The 27473-nt window shown below is 41.9% G+C and overlaps 2 protein-coding genes across 9 annotated transcripts in view; both read left to right on the forward strand.

Moving 5' to 3' along the window:
* nek3 (NIMA related kinase 3) overlaps positions 1–18470 on the forward strand; it is a 38125-nt gene extending 19655 nt beyond the window's left edge. For all 4 annotated transcript variants that reach the window (XM_073043976.1, XM_073043980.1, XM_073043979.1 and 1 more), the window contains 8 exons: positions 383–583; positions 685–763; positions 858–919; positions 3555–3666; positions 4190–4345; positions 4424–4558; positions 15234–15360; positions 17080–18470. In XM_073043976.1, the coding sequence (XP_072900077.1) occupies positions 383–583; positions 685–763; positions 858–919; positions 3555–3666; positions 4190–4345; positions 4424–4558; positions 15234–15360; positions 17080–17149 (942 nt within the window). In that variant the 3' untranslated portion in view covers positions 17150–18470. The remainder of the gene's footprint in view (positions 1–382; positions 584–684; positions 764–857; positions 920–3554; positions 3667–4189; positions 4346–4423; positions 4559–15233; positions 15361–17079) is intronic.
* A 1343-nt stretch (positions 18471–19813) lies between these two features.
* The window catches only part of LOC140726946 (serine/threonine-protein kinase Nek5-like), a 47541-nt gene continuing 39881 nt past the window's right edge, over positions 19814–27473 (forward strand). For 4 of the 5 annotated variants that reach the window (XM_073043984.1, XM_073043987.1, XM_073043986.1 and 1 more), the window contains exon 1: positions 19814–19907. The gene's annotated coding sequence lies outside the window, so the exon portion shown is untranslated. The remainder of the gene's footprint in view (positions 19908–27473) is intronic. The other variant, XM_073043985.1, reaches the window with a different exon arrangement.

A 27473-nucleotide genomic window follows, 5' to 3' on the forward strand; every position in this document is an offset into this window, starting at 1 on the left:
TTGCTGCGCCTGGCAGCCAGGCTCGAGTTCACTATAGTGCACTGTAGCCTACAGTTTGTGGTTCTGAGCAGGTGAATCTGTAGGGGCCACTCTCTCTGCGGTGTACAGAACCAAGAGTTCGGGTTTCCTTTCTGTGGGTTCACAGCTGATGCTCGTATGTGTTTAGTACCAGTGATCAAAGGTAAATTTCTCTTCCAGGGTTTCACGAGCTAGAACAGCTGGAGGCGAATAGCAAAAATAACGGCTATATCCTTTGACAAAGTGAAACAAAATGCTCAATCGAATGAAGTACTCTTTTAATATTATAATGTGTTCTAATTATTTTGTAAAATATTTATGACATAGTGCAAATTAAATGATTTTAACTATTTTGCTTTATCAGTTCCAGTCTAATAGTTGGAAGAATCTCATACTGAAGATCTGTAAAGGCTCTTACTCTCCAATCCCAAGGCATTACTCTTATGAACTACATTATATCATAAAACAAATGTTCAAAAGAAACCCAAAGGATCGTCCTTCTGTTAACACCATTCTTGCTAGGCATTGCTTTTCTAAGCTAATTAGCAATTTTTTATCACCTGAGGTAAGACGATCTAGTTTTTAAAAAAAATTATTATTTAAAGGGCCATTCTTGTGCTGTAAATTTTCAGCATTTTGGCTCATTTTATTCAATGTTTTTCACAGATGATGAAAGAGGAGTTTAGTGAACTGACAGCAAAAAAGAAAAGATCTGCACAACCCAAGCAAAAGAAAGTACAGAAAGGTACTTAATAATTTTAAAGATGTACTGTTACACATTTTCTAACAATGGTGAGATTTATTCCGTGTGCAGATCAGCATCTATTAATCTTTTTCAGCCAGTATATCAAGTACGTGTGAAGAACTGTCCTCCTGTGCAGGTGGAAGCAAGGGAAACAAGGTTTGTATGAGTTCTTGGTAAATACGCTCTAATCTTAAAGTACAAAAACATGCAAAGTACAAATGCTTAGACGTTTGAAGAGTAAGTATAACATGGAACGTAGAACATTACATGTCCTCCAGCACACAAAGTTGTGCTGATCTTTTAACCTACTCTAAGCTCAATCTGACCTTTCCCTCTTAGATAGCCCTTCATTTCTTGATCATCCATGTGCCTATTTAAGAGTTTTTTAAATGCCTCTAATGTACCTGCCTCCAGCACCACCCCTGGCAGGACATTCCACACACCCATTGAAGTTCCTATTTATTATTGAAGTACGTATACTATATACAATCTTGAGATTCGTCTTCTTGCAGGCAGCCATAAAACAAAGAAACACAGTAGAATTCACACAACAAAGACGGCCACATATCCAATTTGCAAATGAGGACAAATCGAAGGTTTCAAAGGTGCATTTAATGTCACAGAAATGTATACAATATACATCGTGAAATTCTTTTTCTTCGCAACCATCCATGAAAACAGTGGAGTGCTCCAAGGAATGAATGACAGTTAAATGTTAGAACCCCAAAGCCCCCCCCCCCAGCTCCCCCCTCTCACACGTAAGCAGCAGCAAAGAAACAATCCCCCTCCCCCACCAGTTTAAAAAAAGCATCGGCGCCCCCACCAAGCACTCAAGCGTGCAGCAAAGCATCAACAAAGACAGACTTGCAGTACCCCGAAGACTGCTCGTTCACCCGGTATTCGACATACCACAGGCTCCCTCTCTCCCTAATAAGGGAGAAAAAGCTGTCTCTGTTTCACAAATAAATTGAGCAAATAATGAAAAAAAAAACAAAAACACATGGAATATGAAGTGTAGAGTTCCCTGGAAGTGAGTCCATGGCTGCGGAGCCCGTTCAGCGCGGAGGCGAGAGAAGCTGGTCCAGAAGCCTGATGGTTGCAAGGTAACAGCTGGTCCCAAACTTGGCGGTGTGGGACCCAGGACTCCTGCACCTCCTGCCCGACGAAAGCAGCGAGAAGTGAGGGAGACTGGTCAAATGCAGGCAGACAGTGCTGACCACCAGTTCGGTTTCCACTCTTATCCTCCACAATTTTAACCTTGCTAGATGCCCTAATCGGCACTTAATAATGGAGCCGACCACGTGTTCGTCTTCCACTATTGCGCTCTCGGGAATCTAGTTCGTCAAATTCCCCAAGAGATTGCAGAAGTGCCAGACAGTTTAGTCAGATCAAAAGTACCTCCTTAAAAGGGAAGTTGCAGACTGCAGCGATCGCAGTTCAGAACAAGCATATCTGTTAGACTATCTAGTAGTTTTGTGAGCTGCCTGCAAACGTTGCCATTGGTCACTGATGTCATCTTGCTGAGTTAGTACTCTGTAGCACCAGGGTCCTGGGGGAACATTGTTTCGTTTTTACTGTGTACTGTACCAGCAGTTTATAGTCAAAATGACAATAAACTTGACTTGCATATACTCTCTGTATAAAAAAAAACAATCTCTGTCAACACCCTGATACTTTCCTCCTTAAAATTATGCCCCCTCGTGTTAGCGGGAGAAAGTCTCTGATTGTGCACTCAATCCATGCCTCTTATCAACTTCTACAGCAGTCATTTCTCATCCCCCTTTGCTCCAAAACGAAGAGCTCCAGTTCGTTCAACCTGTCCTTTGTCAGACATGCTCTCCAGTCCAGGCAGCATCCTGGTAAATTCTCTTTGCACTTTCTCTAAAGCTTCTACATCCTGGAGATGATCACTGTACCTTCATAGTTGTTCTGAATCTTTAATAGCACCTCAGGGAGGGCACAGTAGTATAGCGGTCAGTGTAACGCTTTATCACGGGTTCGATTCCCGCTGCTGTCTGTAAGAAGTTCTCCCCATGGCTGTGTGGGTTTCCTCTTGTGCTCCAGTTTCCTGCCTCATTCCAAAGACCTACGTGGTTAGTAGGTCAATTGGTCACATGGATGTAATTGGGTGACAGGGGCACGTTGAGCCGTAAGGGCTTGTTACCAAACTGTATATCTAAATAACAAAATAAGATTCATTTGAAGGACAGCATTGGAGTAAGAAGGCGGGTCCTCGCTACCTTTTCAGGGTAATTATCGATGGCCAGTGAATGCTGGCTATGTCAGTACCCTGAAAAATAAATATCGAACCCAAATTTTTGTGGTCTCTTCCCACCTCTTCCTAAACTGAAGTAAGGTCTTGGAAAATAACACACACCACATTAGAGGATATAACTGATGTTTGGGGAAAACCAGATGTCTTGGGAGAAGAATTTGTATTCTCAGTTATACAGAAAGATGGGATTATGCAAATTGACAATGAACAGTTAATTAACATAAATCATGGGACAAGTGTAGGACAATCCCTGGTCAATTCAGTGTTCTTAGATCACTGCTCTAGTGTGGCTAGTTTCAGCTAATTCCCTCCGAGCACCATTATTGTGAAGTGCACCAAGATTTGGAAACACTACTTGCTCAGAGCTGCTTTCCTCACTGATGTGGGGCTTTAGTGACCCTCCGCAGCGTTGTGAATGTTTTGACAATGATACTGAGATATTCAGAGAATGGTGTGTCACGGGAGATGTTAGTTTTGGAATTCAGCACCTGTTTGTTTGATAATTCCTCTCTTAAGGAGACTTCAGAGGTACTTCCAGATATTCAGAGGTGGAATCTGGCCGAAGGGGAAAACATTGCCAAGAGCCTGGCACGAAAGACACTGGAAGAGACAGCTTCGCAAATGGAAGGTAAGGTAGTTTTTATTCTCCCTGATCTGTTCACCTAAACTTCCAAATGTGTAAACTGTTCACTATTACCTGGCATCATTTATAGATTGCACAGATTTTAAACTTACCTTGGTGATGCCACTTATGACATGTACATATTTTTCATAATTTAAGGCGGTCTAATTTAATTATTTCTGGTACATTTGCTTTTGGTCTTTTTATTTTTAAGTCCTATTTTCTGTTTTGTTCTGTACATTTGTCTCCTGAATGCGTTCTGTGTAGAAAACAACTATTCCCGTTGTTGAAATTATATATACCATGTCATGATCTGTATATTTTTTTAAATGTACAATGAGTTATTGCACATATCTGATTAGATACAAGTTGGTTAGCACAATTAATGCAGCTCTTTCTCTCAAATTTAAACAGGTGGGTTTAAAATCCATAACAGAATAAAATTGTACATGGATTGTGTATATTGGAACAAAGCATCCTTTTCCTTGCATTCTGATCTTTATTTTCTTTTTTTTTACTTCATTCATAGCAACGCCAAAGGGAAACCAAGTGATAATTCAGAGTAGCAAAGCCTCCAACGTGCATGCTCGAAAGAAGTGGAATGAATTCCGTCCGGACACAGTGTTAGGGATCCTTGAGAATGCGCCGCTGTCATCCAGTGTCCCTGCTGAGGAAGTTAGCTGTGGTAAATCTGACTCTTGTACAATTTTTATGGGAATGTTCAGGTTTTCTACGGAGATGCTGATATGTTGCTGTTCATTAGGTGACAGCGTGACAGTTTATCCTAAATCCAATCTGCGAAAACAATGGAACCAAGAGCCTCCTGAGACAGTAATGAATTTCTTGCAAAATATTAACATCAACTTGGCTTCTAAGACCTACACAGTAAATAGAGGAGGTAAGAAATGGGTTTAAAATGCTTAAAATTCTTTTCTGTTATCTGTTTTGCTTGGAGTTCTGTTCTAATTATTTTTATTTAACAAGAGAAAATCTGCAGATGCTGGAAATCCAAGCAACACACACAAAATGCGGGAGGAACTTGGCAGGTCAGGCAGCATCTATGGAAAAGAGTAAATAGTCAATGTTTCAGGCTGAGATCCTTCATCGTGGCCCTTCAAACAGTCCTGACAAAGGGTCTCAGCCCGAAATGTCGACTGCTTGCTCTTTTCCATAATTTTTCTTTCCTTTATTGGTCATTAAATCCTCAGATCTTTCTGACAGATTTTTGTAACTACATAATGGATTATTTACTTTTCTGCCAAAAGTGGCAGTTGTGTCTGGTTACACATTTCTGCTAATGGTGCTAATGAAATTTATCTCAATAAAAAACTAATTGCATTTTGTGCATCCCCCCTCCATTGAATCTTACAATTAATTGGCCTGAGAATGTTTCTCATCAAGCGTTATAGGTGATTAATTCCCGATTTGAGTACGTTTCCTTGAACCCATGTACTTTCTCAGTTAGAAAACAACACCAGGTTTCACAACACCAACACAATGTGGTCAGCTCAAGTGTCTTGATGTGCTGTTATGGAGTTATCCAGCTGCTGTGCGTCCTCTCTCAGCACAAGGAGTCACTAATCATTGAGAAATGTAGAAAACCTACAGCACAATACAGGCTCTTCGGCCCACAAAGCTGTGCCGAACATCTCCTTACCTGAGAAATTACCTAGGTTTACCCATAGCCCTCTTTTTCTGATCTCCATATACCCGTCCAGGAGTCTCTTGAAAGACCCTATCGTATCCGCCTCCACCACTGTCACCAGCAGCCTATTCCACACACTGACCACTCTCTGCATAAAGAAACTTACACCTGATATCTCCTCTCTACTTCCAAACACCTTAAAATTGTGGCCCTCTCGTGCTAGCCATTTCATCCCTGGGAAAAAGCCTCTGACTATCCACATGAAATGCCTCACATCATCTTATCAGATCACCTCTCATCCTCCATTGCTCCAAGGAAAAGAGGCCGAGTTCATTCAGCCTATTCTCAGAAGGCATGCTCCCCAATCCAGCCAACATCCCTGTAAATCTCCTCTGCACCCTTTCTATGGTTTCCACATCCTCCCTGTAGTGAGGCGATCAGAACTGAGCACAGTACTCCAAGTGGGGTCTGACCAGGGTCCTAGATAGCTGTAACATTACCTCTCGGCTCTTAAACTCAATCCCACTATTGATGAAGGCCAATACACCGTATGCCTTGTTAACCACAGAGTCAACCTGCGCAGCAGCTTTGAGTGTCCTATGGACTCGGACCCCAGGATCCCTCTGATCCTCCAGTTCAATAGCCATTCCACTGTCAAGAGTGCTGACCAGATCCCATTCCTTTCACTGTACTGCCAGTTTCAGGAGGAAGCCCTCTTGGGTTATTTAAACGGAGTCCTGGAATTAAAGTAGTGAGATCACCTTGAGGGTTTTGCCTCCCTCGTGACTCTACACAATAAAGTCCAGACACAACAAAATTAAAGTTATTTTAACAACTTTGCATGTTCTAAATGAGCAGAATATGATTTTTGAGCCACTGAAGATTAATATTGGTATAAATTATCCATAAAACACCCCTTTTCCACTTTCACTTCAACTACGGTATCTCAGGTGGGTTTTCTATGACCACTTCCTCAAATGTAGGCAAGTGATCACTATCCATTTTACGCTTCCCCAATTATTCCTCCCCCCCCCCCCCCATTCAAGCTCACTTTTTTCCGTGGAAAAAAATTGTCCTCAGCTCACTGACAATGGTACGTTCAGACTCCTCTAGTCGTTCATTAGCCATGCCTGCTCAATCCCGACCCCGTTCTCCTTTCTCTCCTGGTTAACTTTTCTCTCCACCCCTCTGTGAGGTGATTCACAATACTTGACAGGGACTTCTTCATTTAGGCAGAATTGTTTAAATTTTAGTACATTTCATAATGTTACTGTCACCATTAACTAGCAGAATACATTTAGTACTATAGCCCTGATTTATTATTGCAATGTCATGAATAACCATTCAATTTAAGAACAATGTTTCTAGCAACTTCGGATTTTATTACTAGTTAAAAAGAACTAGTAGCTTTCTGTTTTAAAACTTTTCATATTAATTTGATTTAGTTATCAATAAAGGCTTAGAAGGTTTGATTGATACCTTTAAGTTAATGAGTTGACGTGGAGACTGTTGTGTAGTCATTCCAAGAGTTGCCAAACAGGCTTGATGAACCATCTTTTACACCCCCAATCTCCTCAGCTGAAGGTCTGCTAAATGTAAGGATTTGAAAATATCCATCAGAATTAGGATTTCTGATTATGGTTAATGTTCAATCTCTTCATTTTAAAGCACACAGAATACCGGCACAAAATGCACTCCCAGTAAATATTTAAATTACAATGTCTGAATGGCTTGGTGCAATCAAGAACTATTTCTTTGTGACTTTGGACTTTTATTGAGGCCAATCTAGTTGTACCAAAGCTATGATAAATGTGGCACTGCATCATACTGTACAAAGATTGAGAGTGAGTATATTTAGCTGCTTCTCCACTAGGTGGAGCTGGCATCTTTTATTAACAGTTTCTATCAAACACAGTGGATTCCGGGGTAATTGCGGCACATTGGGACCAGTTCATTTGGCTCAATTAAGCAGCTGCCCCAAATAGCTGAAGTTTTTATGGAAATAGTTAAAGAGACAGACTACCATTTAACTTGTAAAAAAATTTGTATTTAAATGAAATACAAAATAAATTAGAACACTACCAGTACTAATATAGTACCTTAAAACTGTGCTTTCGCTCCTAATTTTTATCAGCTGAGGAATTAATCCAGTGTCTCTACATGCTACCGTGTACTTTTAACTGTAAATGAAAATTAGTGCAGACACCTAGTGTGGATAATGGGCTGCCTTCATACAATGCTTTCGATGATTGCATCCTCCAAATCTACATTTTCATTGTAACATTCGAGATAATTGTAGATACGTTCAAATTTTTCATAGTTTCTAACTTATTGAAGTAGTGAAACGGCTTAATTTTCACTCCCAGCCATTTCTGAATGCTTGAAACTGCAGTGAACAAAATGGTTCTGAACTGTCTTATTGCTTATTTGCTGCCAACTATCAATGACAAAATCACTAATTTTTGAACAGAAGTGCATGCAACTTTCACCATTTAAAAACTGTTCACTCTAAGTGTGGTGTAGTGTCTTAACAGACACATTAGTGCACACTTCTAGTGCGAGATATTATTCTGCAACAGTCTCCTGCCCCATTTGAGCAGCATTGTGTCCCAAATAAACAAAGGGAATCACAGCTAGTTTCCGGATTGGCTTTTGTTCTTAAAGTTAGTTAAAGTTAAAGTCTGTCCCGAGCCTTATAGACTCAACCGGTGCTTATGCCGGTTTCCATGGCGTGAAGTGACTGAGAGTACGAGACTCCGTTAACTCCCAGCATTTTGCCGGTACCCATTTTCAGATGGGTGGACTGGAGCAGTGTGTGGTTAAGTGCCTTGCTCAAGAACACAACATGTTGCCTTGGTTGGGGCTCGAACTCATGACCTTCATATCGCCGGTCCAACACCTTAACCACTTGGCCACACACCACTGTTCTTAAAGAGTTGTCCCAAATAAGCAGCTGCCACAATTAACCAATGGCCCAATTAACCAGAGTCTATTGTTTTCCATTTATCCATTGCTGGGCTAAGCTATGCAGCGAATTTGGCAATAATCCTGTGCCCTGTAACACTAGGGTTAACCCTGGACTAGACTGTGGTCGATTTCTGTACTCATCACGGTGGTAAGGTCTCGATTTGGTGACTTGACAATGTCATTTTCAGAATTCTGTACCCTGGCTAAGTTCAAGCGTGAATGATGGTCCATCCATATCCAACAGATATAGTCTGAAATATATCGGCGCTGGAGTATTTTGTGTGGGTTGAGTCTGAGATTCACTGGGAAGCAACAACTACAGTGAGACACATTTCAAATACTTTTTTAAAAACATGAAGATTCCAATGGAATCTCCAGTCATTTGTAAACAATAAAGTAAATGTATAATAATTCTAAAATAAATAATACAACATGCCCAACTCCTCTCATTGCCTCCCCAGGGGCTGTCTTTGTCTTTGGTACAAACTGCATCGCTGTTGGGCCTGAGATGTGTTTTTTCAGCTGTTGCCATCTCAAACTTGGATTGTGCCCAGTACATTTTCTCTGCCTCTGCATAATCTGGGAGATTTCTGCCCTTTCTTGTTGTTTGCTTGTCTGTAAAAGGAGCCACATGCTTGTAATTATCCACCTTTTTTTCCAGCATTTGCACAGCAGCCCAATGCTTTTTATACACCCCACCCCCTGCAGTCGCAATCTTCTCCAAGCCTCAGTAACTGCTCAATGTTGCCACTTGACAAAAAAATGAACCAACTTCAAAGTATCTTTTTTCTTTTTCAATATTTTTATTAATTTCTACATAGAAGAATACAGAGTCCAAGAAAATACATATTATAAAACAAATGAAAGATATAATACCAAATACATTATATTTGAATCACATTAACGAACCCCTTATCCTATATTCATGTAGATTAGATTGATTCGTATGTTGAGATAGGAATAAGAATCTTAAAAGAAGAATGAATGAAGATACAGAGAATAAAATAACACAGAAATTGTTATAAACCAGCAATCAATATAATTTGTATTTATTCTGTTTTCCACAATGTGGCCCTCCCTGGCCAGAGCTGCATTTGGATTCAGATTGATTATCACACATACAGGATGTGCTGGAGTCAGCCCACACCACACCCACATACTCTGCGACAACATTGCATGCCCACGATGATCAGCAGAACCACACATGGCTCAACCAAACACCGACAGCAAAGCAAACCCCGTCCCTCTCCCCCACTGTTCCATGTACGTACACAGCTGTCCAACCCCAAGGTCAGGCCGTCGCCGGACCGGTGCTAGGGTTGAATGCTCTTGCCCGGCTGCCCTTCGAGTAAGTGGCGGCAAGTTGCCTTCTTGAACTGATCCAGTCCTTCTGAAACACTTGCCTCCATAGTGTTGGGGACGGAGCTCCAGAACTTAGTCCAGATAACGAGGTAACAGGAATATATTTCCATGTCAGGAAAATTTAGCAAACAGCAGCAAAAGAGATTTGCAAATTGATTTATTTTTCAAATTACAGTACAGTAGTTCTGCTACAACAGTATAATTACCTTCCAAAGAAACCTTGTGGTTATAGAGAGAGCAGAATAGGCTGCAGGTAGCCTTTTATATTAAGGTAGAATAGATGTTTAAAGAAATGTGAGCAATAGAAACTCCTACAACTGCTGTAAGAATGTCACAGGTTTTTATGTGGGCTGAACAGACTCGTATAGAATCACCAAACTTCAGGAGTGATATATTAACCCTGATGGGGTACAACAGAGGTTCACAAGAATGATATTGGAGTTTAAAGGATTAAATTAGAGTTGTACAACATGGATATGGGTCGTTCTATCCAACCCATCCAAAGTATCTTTGGGTGGCCTGGATTGCTTGCGTTATTACCTATATTCCTGTAAAGTTTTCCTCTCTACGTACCTATTCATGTACGTGGTCTTTAAATGTAACTTTACCCACTTATACCACTTCCTCTGACAGTTCACTCCGTCTACCTCCCATTCTCTGTATGGAAAAACAACATTTATTTTGCAAGGACTAGAATATAAAAACAATGATAAAATGTTGAGACTTTATAAAGCATTGGTCAAAACACTTGTGGAGTACTGTGAGCAGTTTCGGGCCCCATATCTAAGAAAAGATGTGCTAGCATTAGAGAGGGTCCAGAGAAAGTTTATAAGAATAATCCTGGGAATGAGAAGGTTAATGTATGAGGAGAGTTTGATGTCTCTGGGGTTGTACTCACTGGAATTTAGAAGATTGAGGGGGGGTGTTATGTATTTAATATTTATGTAATGTTTGAGTAATCTTGTGTGTATATATATTAGTTGATTAAGCATTCTTTTTTGTTCAAATAATTCATTACAAGTTATATGCATAAATACATGATTGCATATGTCGTCATACTACCACGTGATATGTGTGTGCCTCGCTTAAAGTAAACATGAATTTAGAACCACATTTTGGACTCCCATGTCTTCCTTTGAATTAGTTTAATGTTTAGAAGTTACAAAACATAATAGCGGGATCTCTTTGAAACCTCCCAAGTATTGAAGGGGCTAAATTAAGTGGATGTGGAGAGGATGTTTCCAATAGCAGGCGAGTCTAAAACCCAGAGTGCACAGCTTCAGAATAGAAGGGTCTCACAATGTCATTGTAGATCAGGGATGAGGAGGAATTTCTTCAACCAAAGGGTGGTGAATCTGTGGAATTCATTGCACAGATGGATGTGGAGGCCAAGGCACTGGGTATACTTAAAGCGGAGATAGATAAGTTCTTGTTTAGAAAGGAGAAGGTAGGAGAATGAGGTTGAGAGGAAAAGTAAGTCAGCCATGATTGAATGGTGGAGCAGACTCAGTGGGCCGAATGAATTAATTCTACTCCTATGTGTTATGGTCTTAAGGTCTAAAAATTCCCTTTTGGGTGGCTGTAGTTTTAGAAAAAGACTGTGGCCATTCACCTTGTGTATGCCCCTAATGATTTTATGGACCCCATTGAGATCAGCCCTCAGCTTGTACTCTAGGAACAGTCTCAGCCTGTGAAGTCTCTGTTCATATCTCAAGCCCCTCAGCTCTGGCGACACCCTAGTGATGGAATTGCCGTATTTAAACTGATTTGAGGATTTGATCAGGGAGGTGCAAGGTACTTTTGATGGAAGCTGAAACATATGATCAGAACTTTAAAATTACAGCCAAGCCATTCTGGCCTTTGTACAAAAGGCAGTGAAAATCTTCAACTCACACCTCCCCCCCAAAAAATCCCTGAATTCCAAATAAAGTGAAATTACTGAACGTAGCAATCACTTTCTGTTAGACAGGAGTAGCACAGGCTGTGGGGCAAACTAAGGTAAGTGGAGTAACATGGGCTGTGGAACAATTTAAAGTATCTGGAGTAAATATCAGTATCAGATTTATTATCTCTGATACATGTGGTGAAATCTGTTCTGCAGCAGCAGTGTAACACAATACATTAAAATATACTCTGAATTACAATTAAAAAGTACAGCAGAAATATTGAGGTAGTGTCCACGGACAGTTCAGAAATCTGATGATGGAGGGAAAAGCTTACTTACTGCCCGTTACGCTGCTGGCATTTAGGGCAGCAATGAAGGTCCTCCATCTCTGGCGGTGTTTGGTGCTTCCTTCATCATGTCAGTAGCTTCTTCTCAGTTCTCACTACTATCAGTCATACAAGTCCTGGGTGGAGACTCAGGTGGTCTCACTCAGATATAGAAGGATTCTTCATTGCTGTTTCCGTAACAGTTTTGTTCTACCAGTCAGGATTATTAGGCCTGAGCTGAACCCCCGAACCTGGAGGACTGGTGGACCACCCTTTGACCTGTTTGGCATGGGTGACCCTACCAACACCCAAAACAAAAAAGACCTGACTTGAGCCAACCTAGCTCTCCAGGTCATTGAGGCATGCAAGCTTCTAAACCCAAAGACAAGGTTGTGGTCTTCTTGGAGGGAAGGGAAAGAAACTGTTCTTAAAATTTGTGTGTATGTCTTTGGGCTCCTGTACCTCCTCTATGATGGTAGTAAGGAGAAAAGGGCATGTCATGGTTGGTGGCGGTCGTTAATGATGGATGCCACCTTTCCGATGCATCACCTTTTGAAGATGCCCTCAATGCTTGGGAGGCCAGTGCCCATGATGGAACTGGCTGATTTACAACCTGCTGCAGCTTTTTTTTTTCCAATCCTAAGCATTGGCCACTTATTTCCAGATGCTGATATAACTGGTTAGAATACTCTCAAATCTTCTCAAATTCCTAATGAAGTGTAGCCAGTGGCATGCCTTCTTCAATTTGTTGGCCTCAGGATAGATGTTCAGAGATGTTGACACCCAGCAACTTGAAATTCCTCACCTTTTTTCACCACTGACATCTCAAAAAATGTCTGGTGTGTGACTTCCACTTCCTGAAGTCCACAATCAATTTCTTGGTCTTACTGATATTGAGTTTAAGGTTGCTATTTATCTAACTCACTCCTGCACATCTCCTTATCACCATCTGAGATTCCGCCAACAACATTTGTGTCATTGGCGTATTTTTTTGGTGTTTGTGCTGTGCCTAGCCACACATCCGTGGTGTAGAGAGGACAGAGAAGGGGCTAAGCATGAATCTTTGAAGCGTTGATCGTGAGTGAGGAGGAGATGTTATTTCTGATTCTCACTGACTGTGGTCTCCTGATGATAAGTGGTTGCAGATTAGATTGAATGTCCGACTGTTGTACCCATGTTTCACCTTACAAGGAAGAAATGAACAACAAGTTGGTGTAAAGGAACCGAGAAACTATTAGATGACTGAAAACCACATTTAATTTTTTTGGTTCATCTCAAAGTAAATGGTAAGAGATGAACTGGGGACATTAAAAATTTAACTGCCTGTCTTTTGGTTGTTGTGTTTATGTGCCTGTTAATAAATCATTAATACTGACTCACAGAATCTTTTTTCAGGCCTAATGTTTCATGACAATCTATTGTCACAGTTCCTACCCTACTGTACAATTTTGGAATTTACTGGTATGGCATGGTAAATTTGACAAATGAAACCTCTTACTAGAGGAGAAGTTGAGGTGGACAGATTCAATTTATTCTTTAATGTTGCATCCAATGCACATTACAGAGGAGATATCATTTCATCTCATCATTCTAGTAATTATATCCCTTTTGTAAATCATATGGAATATATGAATGTCAGCAAGTTTCAGCAGAACCATTTCTTACCACTCCAAAGCAGGCAATAAATATTTTGTATATTCAATATGGACGTGTGGTTGTATTTCTTAAAAAAAATCAAAGTAAGGTTAAGATTCGCTGAAGCACTTTGTGAGAGTTTAACCCTGTACTTAATGCGTGTTGTAACTAAACCAACTTCTGCAAACACTTTAAAAAAGTTGTTTTCATTTTCAACACAAACTGACACGGAACATTTTTGGGAAGAGAAAGGCCATAATAAGAAAACATTAGAAGCAATCCTGGAAATGTAAAACTAAAGCAAAACCTAGTGGATTCTGGTTAATTGTCCCTTCGGCTAATTGGGGCAGCCACTTATTTGGGACAACTCTTAAAGAACTAAAGAAACAATTGGGAAAACAGCTGGGGTTCCCTTTGTTTATTTGAGACACTATGCCACTTAATTGGGACAGAGTCTGTTGCCAAACATTTTCTAACTAGCTTCAGTCGCATGAACTTGTGTGGCCATTAGACACCTCGCCGTGCTTAGAACAAATAGTTTTTGAGTTGTGTCAGTTGTGTGTGTTTGTGTTCAAAAAGTCGTGATTTTTGTCACTGATAGTTGGTGAGAAATAAGCAGTAAGACAATTGAAAATTGTTTTGCTCACTGCAGTTTCAAACATTCAGGCTTGGAGATGCTAGAAATGGCCAAGAGTGGAAGTGAAACAATTTCACTACTTTAACAAGCTAGGAACTACAAAGAATTTGAAGGTATTGACAGTCTCATCTTGAATGTTACAATGAAAATGGAGATTTGGAGGATGCAATCATCCTAAACATTGTATGAAAGCAGCCCATTATCTGCACTAGGTGTCTGTGCTGAATTTGATATTTTACACTCAAATCAAAAGAACGTGTCTGTAAACGCTGGATGAATCTCTCTGTCGACAACTATTAGGAACTAATACAGGCAGTTTTGGTGGTGTTCCAGTTTGTTTTCGATTTCTTTTAAATACGTTTTTTTTTACTCAGTTAAATGGTAGTTTGTCTTTTTTATACCTAATTAACTATTTCCATGAAACTTCTGCTAATTGGACAGCCGCTTAACTAGGCCAAAATGTACTGGTCCCAATGTGTCCAAATTAACCGGAATCCACTGTATATAAATTTTGTATGTAAATATAAAAATAGCACGAAAATATGAGTGGTCTTCCCTGATTTTAAACCCCAGCTCAGAAAGCTTTAAACATTCTTTGTGGGAATGAGGGAGAGTGGTGCTTGGCTGAGATTCCCTGTGGTCTCCATAGCAACCGTTATCTTAATGCTCTCTATAAATCGAAAGCTTTTCAATTTCCATAGGTTCTGCTCTCACTAGTGACAAACAAGCAGAAAGTGCTGTAAACGCTCAGCGAGTCAGACAAAATCTGTGCTTTGTCTGAGAGCTACGAGACCATTCAGAACACCTGCACGGCTCTGTTCACACTCCATCTAATCTGGTCTCTCCTAACACATGGTCACATGGTGCCCCCTCCTGGGAAGCCTCAGGTGGATGTCCCCATATCACACGGACATGGAGAAGAAGCTGTCCTGGGCGGTGCAGCGTTTGCCGATGTTTCCAGAAGTACCTGGCTGACTTCATGAGTAGGTGGATCTATCGATGACAAATCAGCAAACAAGGGCTGAGTGTATTAAATGTTAGCAATCGCTTGGAACGTGATCTTCTGCCATTAATATTTCAATTTGATCCTCATTTAACAGAGCCTTGTTTTTCCAGTGTCAGGAACCTATCACATTGGCCCACTCTCAGCTGACACCGGAAAGGCTGATGATGTTGATGGTGAAATAGAAACTACTGAGGTGGATCCAGACAGATTTGAACCCAGATCTGATGATGAAGACACGTAAGTTCAAAAATGATTCAGGCAATGGTAAGCAAACTCCTCACCACCTTCATTAAAAGGAACTGACAGCATGGGACAGTGAGCAAAAGTATTTTTGCCCCTCTGGAAGGACTCTTAAAAGGGAGATCAGAGCTAACATTGGGGTTGCTGTCGGTATTTATCTCAATCTCCTTGTGGTAATTATCTCCAGATTCACCTGATTGTTTCATTGGTTTGACTTGCAAACCTTGGGCAACTTATTTAGTCCCAATATTACAAGATAATTACAGGGGACAAGGCCATTCCCTCCAAAAAGATATAAATAACCAGAAATTGCAACATCCTGTTGCCCCAGTCATTCTGTAATTCCTAAGCTACTTCCCTCCAATCCATTGGCTTTTCTAGGCTGTCCAGCTGAATGAAATTTCTTAATTTGAGGCTCTACATTGGTTGGGGTGGACCATGGATGTTGTGTCCCAGCTGACTACGTGATACACAGGTCAGTATGAAAGCCAGGGCAGTACGATATGGAGAACAAGCTGTTGCCCATGTAGCGGGCTGCTCCTCACCACCAAAGGAATGGCAAAGACCGATACTTTTTGGCCAGTCGGCATTGTGGGAGTTGCCAGTCAGCATTGAACAATGAAGGACTGCTTGGGGACTCAAGCTTTGGATTTTTCCATGGACTTTACTTCTGATGCCGTCATCATAAATGGGTATAGCTGCAAGGCAAATAGAGGTTTGAGATCAGAGTTTTCCTTCTCCTAGATGGGCTGCCAACCTTGGCTGACAAGCCTCATCTGCTTGAGGCACCAGTAACCCGCCTTTGCCCTTTATCAGTAGAAATGGTTCTGTCGGGCTTGGTAGCTAAGCTACATTTGGAGCCCAGAAGCTGGACTTGGTTGTCAGAGGCTATTTGACATGCACGCCATTGAGAGCATCTAATAGCTAGTACAGCTTATCCCTGCTACTACCCCCCAGTTATAACTATCTTAAGGAGCCTTCTTAAACTATGCTTTTCATATAAACTAGAAATAGTTCCAATACGATTCTGAAGTGCAACAACCCACTTGATAGTCCTCTCACTATCCCACCATCACGTCACCAGCTCCGTGCCATCTCAACCATCTACTGAAGTCAAGCTGGTTGTCATATGCACAGATACACATCTGCAATGAAAACATTACTTGCAGCAGCATCACAAGCACAAAGCATCATGTAAGGAATATTTACAGGAAAAGCATAAATTACATTATTGTAGTGTGAAGTTGTCATGGTGTTGCTGCTGAGGCGGGCTTGTGCAGGTTAGTTCAGGAGCCAAATGACTGAAGGGAAGTGTCTTAAACCTGAAAGTGGTGATGTGGGACGTCAGGCTTCTGTACCTCCTGGCAGATGGCAGATGTGAAGCAATGCCATTTTTCCCCATTGTCGTGCACCCACGTTTCTGATTTTTTTTTGCTTAATGTGTTATATCATTTTTCAAGTAGGTCAGCAAGGTTCAACATTAGGGGGTTTTGGAGAGTAGCAGGTGTGTATTCTGTAACTTCATGTTGCACCTGAATGCACTGGAATTCTAGAGCACTGTTCGGATTCCCATGGCTTAATCCCTATGAAGGCAGGGCTTCATCAGGAGTCATCTGAAATGATGCCAGAGGCACAGCTATCTGTCCAACTCTCAATATGATCCAGATTGAATAAAATACTGTCAATGTTTATATGGAGCTTTCTGCTCTCTTACAGGGACTTTGAAGAAGCAGACAAGCCAGACTGGGTGGATGAAATGAAGAGGCTGCTGGAGAATAATCTTTAATGAAAATGTTACTTTCTTTTTCAATTAAATCCTATTAGTCATCAGTTGTATGTTGTTAGCCAAATGCCTGGTTGAAATCCATAAAGAAAATTGGGCTCAAAACGGGGAGGATTAGTAGTCTTCTAATTTTTAGTTAGTAATTAAAGTTTGTTTAACTTTTTATTTTAATAAAGAAATCCCTGTTGAATCTTAAGATGTTGAGAATTGTTTCCCTGCAATAACGGTAGTCAGTTTATTAACTTAAACTGAACGTTCTCTGGAAAAGCTGTGAATTAAAGACAATATTGATTTTATGAACTCCACTTCTCACTGCACTCTTCGACTTTTCATCTCATTGACCAACAATACTAAGAATTTGTTTTCTGCCCTTGAACGACATCTCCCTCTCACCCTTTGCTCCTAATTAGCCCCATCTCTCTGATCTGTTACAGGTGCCAGAACCTTCATTCTTCTTTACTCCGTGTTCTCTCTGTTCGTGTTTTGATTGTTTGCTCTTTTCCAAAGCTGCACTGCTACCTGGGCCTCCTGCAGAAGGCACAGTCCTGAGTACTCACACAAGACACTGGAGCAATACCTTAATGTTGTTTTTATTTATTCCGAATAAAGGTTGTTTGTATAAAAGGAACCTCAGGAAATGAATATACTTGGTGGATTAAAAAAAACGCATCAGCGAGAGAAAAATTAATTAACACAAGATTCTGCAGATGCTGCCAAAATGGCGGAGGAACTCAGCAGGCCAGGCAGCATCTATGGAAATGAATAAAGAGTCGACACTTCTTCAGCCTGAAACATTGACTCTTTATTCCTTTCCATAGATACTGCCTGGCCTGCTGAGTTCCTCCACTGTTTTGTGTGCAGCATGGGGGAAATGAGGCTGGCTTTATTTGGTTTTCCTAGATATCTCCATGAAATATGGGAAATGTCACATGCCAGTCTTTCAACCATCCAGGGATATTGTACTTAACATCTAAACTACAATTACAGGAAACTATCATTGTTTCCAAGAAGAAAAATCTGTAAAAAGGGATAAAATTAAGGGTCACCAATGCAGTCATGGACATATCAAAAAGTTGCCAGAGAAAATAAATCCACTATTTAGACATTTTATTTTCCAAATCAACAATGTGTTAAGTTATTGCCCATTAACAGGAGTATTTATTGGACTACATTAGTAACTTCTCATGGGCGTAAATACTGGATCACTTGAAATTACTTTTAGTGCTGTGCTGGTGAAATTTACTTTGTAATCACGTGCCAAATGTTATTCTCATTTTGGAACACTATTCAATGCTCTTGATTAAAATGAATTATTACAATCTAATCTACAGGTCCTGGGTCTTTAATGTTTCCGATTAGAGTCTATGAGAACTCCAGTATAGTTGAAGAGCCTTCTCATTGCCTATCACGCTCACAGATCCCACAGATATGCAGCAGAGAGCAGCATGCTGAAAATGATGCCGCATTGTGACACTCTCTGCTGACGAATTTGTGAAAGTCTGTTGGTTGCTGTCAGTCAGGAAATATGAACTTCATTGTCAAAGTAAACTAAAATGCTACAAAATAAATTAATGACCAACTTGCACCCGTCGTGGATGTACTCTGTACTGAATATGCTGGAAATCCAAAGAGCACACTCAAATTGGTGAAGGAACTCAGCAGGCCAGGCAGCATCTATGGAAAGCAATAAAGAGTCGACTGCCAACACAGATGCCTTGTGCAGGAAGGCACAGAGTCGACTGTACTTCCTTAGAAGGTTGGCGTCATTCAATGTCTGCAGTGAGATGCTGAAGATGTTCTATAGGTCAGTTGTTGAGAGCGCCCTCTTCTTTGTGGTGGCGTGTTGGGGAGGAAGCATTAAGAAGAAGGACGCCTCACGTCTTAATAAGCTGATAAGGAAGGCGGGCTCTGTCGTGGGCAAAGTACTGGAGAGTTTAACATCGGTAGCTGAGCGAAGGGCGCTGAGTAGGCTACGGTCAATTATGGAAAACTCTGAACATCCTCTACATAGCACCATCCAGAGACAGAGAAGCAGTTTCAGTGACAGGTTACTGTCGATGCAATGCTCCTCAGACAGGATGAAGAGGTCAATACTCCCCAATGCCATTAGGCTTTACAATTCAACTGCCAGGACTTAAGAACTTTTTTTTAAAGCTATTATTAATGCTTTTTGAGTTAGTGATTTAGATGCATATCATATTATTACTGAGTTAAGTATTGTATGTAATGAGTTTTTGCTACAACAAGTGTATGGGACATTGGAAAAAATGTTGAATTTCCCCATGGGGATGAATAAAGTATCTATCTATCTGATGCAGGGTCTCAGCCTGAAACATCGAAAATACCCAGCAAATCAGACAGCAACCGCAGAGGAAAATATGGTTAATGTTTCAAGTTGATTATTTTCCCTCGTAAGGCGACACTGTATTACGTTGCTGCCATAAAATGTCATTTTTCGTGGCATTTATTCCTTGTTTATGTACACCTATGATAATAATGAACTTGTTTCTTCTCCACTTTCTGATTGGGCAATCAGAGCGACAGGACTCACGATTCCTAGTTGCAATGCATGTCGGAGGTTGTAGTTCTCTGTAGATCAGCAACCTTGGTTTCCTTGCACCCATAGTCCCTGGGACTCCAAGACCCAGGTTGCTCGGTCTCCTTCTCCAGGGACGCCGATGAACGGCTTGATCTTTTGACCGGAGAGGCTGGGGTGTGGGAAACTCACGAAGGATAACCGCTCGGATGGTTTTGGTGGTCAGTAAGTACCGGTAAACTTCAGTAGGTGTTGGTTTAAAACCGAACTTCGGGTGTGCTGGTGCACGGGAGTCTTTTGTTTGTCAGTCGTCATGGTAACCGCCCGGGATAGACTTGGCGCAAATCATTTTATGCCCGAGAAACCTGTCGGTCTGCAGACAGCAGGGCTGGAATTGTTATCGACAACTGGTAAACAGCACAAGGCAGAGTAACTAATCCCGTTGTTTTGTAAACTGGAGCAGTTGGTTGGCGAGGTCGCAGTAATCCCGGGGGGAGCAACATTAAAAACTAATCTAAAACTGCGAAGTGTAATCTTCAGATTAGTCCCGATTTCGACATTTGTTTATCAGGATAATTGTTAGGGGTAAATAGGTTTAACCTCAAACTCCTAAAAAACCTAATCTGAAACAGTTTTTTTTAAACAAAATATACTTTATTCAAAAATAAAATTATGTTCAATAAGAGCAAACACGAGGAAATCTGCAGATGCTGGAAATTCAAACAACACACACAAAATGCTGGTGGAACACAGCAGACCCTTCGAAGGGTCTCGGCCCGAAACGTCGACAGCGCTTCTCCCTATAGATGCTGCCTGGTCTGCATTCCATTACGGTCTTTGCATTCCCACACTTTAGCCACCCAGGTGGCACTCTGTTACTTCATATTTACATACTCTTGTTCAGGGGTATACACCCCACCCTCTACCCCTCAACTCCCGCGGGAGAAGAACCCTAAACTGTGGTCCTTCCCCACCGGGCCCTTGCGGTGGCTGCACCAAGTTTGAGTGCGTCCCTCAGCACGTACTCCTGCAGCCGAGAATGAGCCAGTTGGCAGCATTCCCCCACGGACATCTCCATGTGCTGGTAGACCATCAAGTTTCAGGCCGATCAAAGAGCGTCTTTCACCGAGTTGATGATCTGCCAGTAGCAGCGGATGTTGGTCTCGGTGTGGGACCCCGGGAACAGCCCGTAGATCAGAAAGTCCTCTGTTACGCAGCTTCTGGGGATGAACCTCGACACTGTCCCTTCCATCCTCCTCCACACCTTCTCCGCGAACCCACAGTGTGCAAAGAGATGGGTCACTGACTCCTCCTCACTGCAGTCCTCTCGTGGGCAGAGAGGTGTGGAGGCGACGTTCCGGGCGTACAGGAGGGATCGGACTGGGAGGGCCCCTCTCACCGCCAGCCAGGCGAGGTCTTGGTGTCTGTTGGTGAGGTCTGGCGATGAGGCATTTTGCCAGATGAACTGGACAGTCTGCTCAGGGAACCAACCCACTGTGTCCTTCATGTCCTTCTCCTTCAGAGCCTGCAGGACCTTACGTGCTGACCACTGCCTGATGGCCCTGTGGTCAAAGGCATTGACCTTTAAGAACTTCTCTACAAACGACAGGTATGGCGGCAACGACCAGCTGTCAGGGGTGTTGCGTGGTAAGGGGGCCAGACCCATCCTTCGTAACCAGGGCAACAGGTAGAACCTGGGCACATAGTGGTACTGGGTGCCCACGTACCTGGGATCCACACACAACTTGATGCAGCCACACATGAAGCTGGCCATCAGGGTGAGGGCGACATTGGGGACGTTTTTGCTCCCGTTGTCCAGGGACTTGTGCATGCTGGTCCATCTGACCCGCTCCATCTTGGATCTCCAGATGAATTGCTTTGTGTTTATTACTGCCTGCCTTCCTCTGCTTGTTACATCACCAAGACAATAATTCTTCAACGTCCAACGATGTTCCCTTTAATTTGTTATTTTTTACAGCTGCACGGGCCAACCATTGTTCTGGGTACCAATTTTTTACCTGGCCTGAAATCTGCGCGGCCCTTTAAAGGATTTTAAAATTGTAATATTTGGATTAAATTTAAAATATCACATACTTTTGATTTTATTGATTAATTGAAAGATATAATTAAATACAGTACAATAAAGAAAATCTTTCACGTTTCGACCCCTTTTTCTCGACTTTCTTCATTGCAAGTCCATTGTCTATGAACTTTATCCAGATTAATTTCGCTTCCAGATGAAATATACGCCTTAAACCCCATTAGGTCATCGAAATGTTTAACTTCTAGTCTGTTTTTGGATTTACATTTGATTGAATTCATACTTCAGTCAGCACTAGAAGCTTGAAATGTTATAATGATATCGCCAAGAATTGGCAGTTCTTCAAAGGCTTCATTTCCAAGCATGTAACAGTGAACGTCTTAATTGAACCAAACTTAACTTTCTCAGGAACGGGAAATTTGTAATCAGTGATTTTGAGGCAACGCTTTCGTCGTAGTTCGTAATAGTAGCTGAGTTATTTTTTTGTCAGTCGTACAACATTCTCTTTTCCAAATTCATAATCGGTAGCGTTTGCAATAACAACAGGGTCAAAAGCTCGCCTTTCTCTAAACTCATCGTCAGGAAATCTATTATCTAAGTGATTACACACACGGAATAAATCGAATAATAGGGGCGATCTCGACATCAGAAATTATAGATACAAGCAGATCTTTTACTTATTCACTTCAATAAGCGGCGTTGCCAAGATACTGTGACCGTAACTTTTTAATTTTTTGATTTTGCCTGCTGAAGAGCTTCAATTGTATTCAAACAGCTTTTCTGAAAGAATTTACAAAGAGATGCCATATCTTCAAAAACATAGTTAAGGACGGTTAACTCTACTCGATAGATAGATAGATAGATAGATAGATAGATACTTTATTCATCCCCATGGGGAAATTCAACATTTTTTCCAATGTCCCATACACTTGTTGTAGCAAAAACTCCTTACATACAATACTTAACTCAGTAATAATATGATATGCATCTAAATCACTAACTCAAAAAGCATTAATAATAGCTTTAAAAAAAAAAAAAAAAAAAAAAAAAAAAAAAAAAAAAAAAAAAAAAAGTTCTTAAGTCCTGGCAGGTGAATTGTAAAGCCTAATGGCATTGGGGAGTATTGACCTCTTCATCCTGTCTGAGGAGCATTGCATCGACAGTAACCTGTCGCTGAAACTGCTTCTCTGTCTCTGGATGGTGCTATGTAGAGGATGTTCAGGGTTTTCCATAATTGACCGTAGCCTACTCAGCGCCCTTCGCTCAGCTACCGATGTTAAACTCTCCAGTACTTTGCCCACGACAGAGCCCGCCTTCCTTATCAGCTTATTAAGACGTGAGGCGTCCTTCTTCTTAATGCTTCCTCCCCAACACGCCACCACAAAGAAGAGGGCGCTCTCAACAACTGACCTATAGAACATCATCAGCATCTCACTGCAGACATTGAATGACGCCAACCTTCTAAGGAAGTACAGTCGACTCTGTGCCTTCCTGCACAAGGCATCTGTGTTGGCAGTCCAGTCTAGCTTCTCGTCCAACTGTACTCCCAGATACTTGTAGGTCTTAACCTGCTCCACACATTCTCCATTAATGATCACTGGCTCCATATGAGGCCTAGATCTCCTAAAGTCCACCACCATCTCCTTGGTCTTGGTGACATTGAGACGCAGGTAGTTTGAGTTGCACCATATCACAAAGTCCTGTATCAGTTTCCTATACTCCTCCTCCTGTCCATTCCTGACACACCCCACTATGGCCGTGTCATCAGCGAACTTCTGCACATGGCAGGACTCCGAGTTATATTGGAAGTCAGATGTGTACAGGGTGAACAGGACCGGAGAGAGTACGGTTCCCTGTGGCGCTCCTGTGCTGCTGACCACTGTGTCAGACCTACAGTCTCCCAACCGCACATACTGAGGTCTATCTGTCAAGTAGTCCACTATCCAATCCACCATGTGAGAGTCTACTCCCATCTCCGTTAGTTTGTGCTTTAAGATCTTGGGCTGGATGGTGTTAAAGGCACTAGAGAAGTCAAGGAATGTAATCCTCACAGCACAACTGACCCCATCTAGGTGAGAGAGTGATTTGTGCAGCAAATACGTGATAGCATCCTCCACTCCCACCTTCTCCTTATACGCAAACTGAAGCGGATCCCGGGCGTGCCTGGTTTGTGGCCTCAGATTCTGTATTATCAGCCGCTCCATGGTCTTCATCACGTGCGACGTCAAGGCAACAGGTCTGAAGTCATTCAACTCCTTTGGTTGTGGTTTCTTCGGTACCGGGACAATACAAGATGTTTTCCACTGTCTGGGTACTCTTCTCTGATCTAGACTCATGTTGAAGATGCGCTGTAGTGGTTCTCCCAGTTCAGTTGCACAGGCCCTCAGTAATCGTGGATATTGTGGATTTGTTAAAATCTTCAGGCAGTAGTTGCTGATTGGATCGTTACATTCATTAACTTGCTCTTTGCAATACTGGATCAACGTCTATATTATCTAAAAAGTATACTAACGTTATATCAAAGCAAGTTTCAGCTAGGTGGCAACAACAGCTTTTGAGCAGGAGCATTTCAGTTACTGCCCGCGGCCACGCACCCCTGAGGCTTAGAGGGAGCAGTGTGCCCAAACCTTGTATTTTATTTCCCAAAAATGCAAGAGCTATTTGGAATTATCATCTATTGCTGTTGCTTATTCTCTCCTTATTATGAGCTGCTGCTACCATAAACTTTTGTTACGATTTAGTAAAATAAATTATATTGGGAAGCAAGGCCTAAAATGAGTGGATTGGCCATGGTCAGTTCTGCTTGTTTCAATGAAAAGGTACTATTATTCTGGGCTTTATATTTTAATAGTGTTAGTCCATAGTGCATTGCCAAAATTGGATCTGCTTCATGGGTTATACTTAAATACACTCAGTGGCCACTTTATTAGGTACAGGACTGGAAGACAGTCTGGTTTTCTGCTGCTCTAGCCCTTCCACCTCAAGGTGTGTTGCTTCAGAGATGCTCCTTTGCTCACCACTGTTGTAACCTGTGGTTATTTGACTTACTGTTGCCCATTTGCCAGCTTGAACCAGTCTGGTCATTCTCCTCTGACCTCTCTCATTTACAAGGCATTTTAGCCCACAGAACTGCCACCCAGCGGATTTTTTTTTTTTTGTTTCCGTACCATTGTCAGTAAATTCTGGAGACTGTTCCCAGGAAATCAGCAGTTTCTGAGATACTGAAACCACCTCATCCGGCACCAACAATCATTCCATGCTCAAAGCCACATTTCTTCTCCATTCTGATGTTTGATCTGAACAAAAACAGAACCCCTTGACCTTGTCTACATGCTTTTATGTGTTGAGTTGCTGCCACATGATTGACTGATCAGGCATTTGCATTAACAAGCAGGAGTACAGGTGTATCTAATAAAGTAGCCCCTATGTAGAGTCTTATAGGGTCGCAGAACACTACAGCACAGAAACGGTCCATCTGCTCCATGCTGAACCATTAATATCCCTCGTACCATCAACCCGCACCTGGACCATAGCCCTCCATACCCCTCCCATCCATGTACCCTTTTATTATTTACATTGTATTGAAAGGACAGGCAGGTAGGCAGAGGAGGGTGGCATGGCTTTGCTGGTAAAAACAAAACCAAAACTTTGAAAGAGGTGACATAGACTCACAAGATGTACAATCATTGTGAGTAGAATTAAAGAACTTCAAGCATAAAAAGCCCCTGGTGGGAGTTATATACAGGTCTCCAATCAGTAGTCAGGATGTGGGCTACAAAATGGGAGCTAGAAAATGCATGTCAAAAGGGCAATGTTACGATAGTCATGGGGGATTTCAATATGCAGGCAGATTGGGAAAATCAGGTAGGTGCTGGACCCCAAGAAGGGGAATTTGTAAATGCAAATTCGGAAGGTGCAGGATAGAGAGGGGGTTTAATAGAGCAAGATTAGTGAGAAGTTAGAGGATTGGGAAGCTTTTATCAGAAGGCAACTAAAAAGCCATGAGGGAAAAGATGAAATATGGAAGTAAGATAGCCAATAATATCAAAGGGGATACCAAAAATTTTTTCCCAGATAAATAAAAAGTAAAAGATATCAGACCACTAGAAAATCACATTGGAGAGGTAGTAATGGGGGACAAGGAAACGGCAAATGTACCAAATAAGTATTTTGCATGTCTTCACTGTGGAAGATACTAGCCGTATGCCAGAAGTTCAGGAGTGTCAGGGGGCAGAAGTGAGTGCTGTTGCTATTACTATGGAGAAGGTGTTTGGGAAGCTGAAAGGTCTGAAGGTAGGTAATTCACCTGGACCAGATGGATCACACCCCAGGGTTCTGAAAGAGGTGGCTGAAGAGATTGTGGAGGCATTAGTAATGATCTTTCAATAATTACTAGATTCTGGAATGGTTCCAGAGGACCAGAAAATTGTAAATATTACACCACTCTTCAAGAAGGGAGAGAGGCAGAAGAAAGGAAACTATAGGCCAGTTAGCTTGACCTCAGTGATTCGGAAGATGTTGGAGTCAATTATTAAGGATGAGGTTTTGGGGTATTTGGAGGCGCATAGCAAAATCGGCCAATGTCAGCATGCTTTCCTTAAGGGAAGAATTTGTGTGATAGATCTGTATGAACTCTTTGAGGAAACACCAAGCAGAATAGGCAAAAGATGTTGTGTACTTTCTGAAGGCTGTTAACAAGGTCCCACACATGAGCCTGTGATGCACCATCAATAACTCACGCTGAGACTTAGGAAGCGAGATATCGGCTTTTATTGACTGGAAGAATAAACAGCATTACATCCTAGGGAAAATGAGGGAGAGCAGCAGCCCACAGTCGCCTTTATACAGGGGTCTGTGGGAGGAGCCACAGGAGCAGTCAGCAGGGTCTGTGGGAGGAGCCACAGGAGCAGTCAGACAGGTATATCTAGTTCACCACAGCCTGCTTAGCAAAATAAGATCCCATGGTATTACAGGAGAGGTACTAGCATGGATAGAGCAGTGGCTGATTGGCAGAAGGCAAAGAGTCAACATAAAGGGAGCCTTTTCTGATTGGCTGCTTATGCATAGTGGTGTTCCACAGGTGTCAGTGTTGGGACCGCTTCTTTTTACATTGTATGTCAATGATTTGGATGATGGAATTGATGACTTTGTGGTCAAGTTTGCAGATGATATGAAGGTAGGTGGTAGAGCAGGTAGTGTTGAGGAAACAGGGAGGCTGCAGAAGGACTTGGACAAATTAGCAGAATGGGCAAAGAAGCGCCAGATAAATACAGTGCCGGGAAGTGTATGGTCATGCATTTGGTGGGAGGAATAGAAGTGTAGAACATTTTCTAAATGGAGAACCAGTTGAAGAATCTGAGATGTAGAAGAGTGCAGTAGACAAGTTGGAGGAAGCCCATGCATCAGCTGGAAGGCCTGTTTAGGTCCCTATGTTAGGAAGGAGCTGCCAAAACAAATATTGCACCTCCTGTGGGGTAGGGAGAAGTGCCTGGGCTCATGGAGTGGTGGGTAGAAATGGATGAGCAGATCAAACAGTCACAGAGGAAATGGTTCCTGTAGAAGAAGGAAGGAAGGATATTGGTGTGGAGGAGATGTGGTTAGTGTGAGGGTGCCAGTTGCTCTGAAACCCACTGCTACCTATATCTTCTGTGCCTACTCCTTTCTGCAGGGACTGCCCCCCCATGACTTCCTGGTCTGCTCATTATTACCCCCTGAACCACCCCCCGCAACCTTCCTTTCTGATTCACTTC

This window comes from Hemitrygon akajei, chromosome 4 (assembly GCF_048418815.1).
Source record: "Hemitrygon akajei chromosome 4, sHemAka1.3, whole genome shotgun sequence".
In the NCBI taxonomy this organism is placed as follows: domain Eukaryota; kingdom Metazoa; phylum Chordata; class Chondrichthyes; order Myliobatiformes; family Dasyatidae; genus Hemitrygon; species Hemitrygon akajei.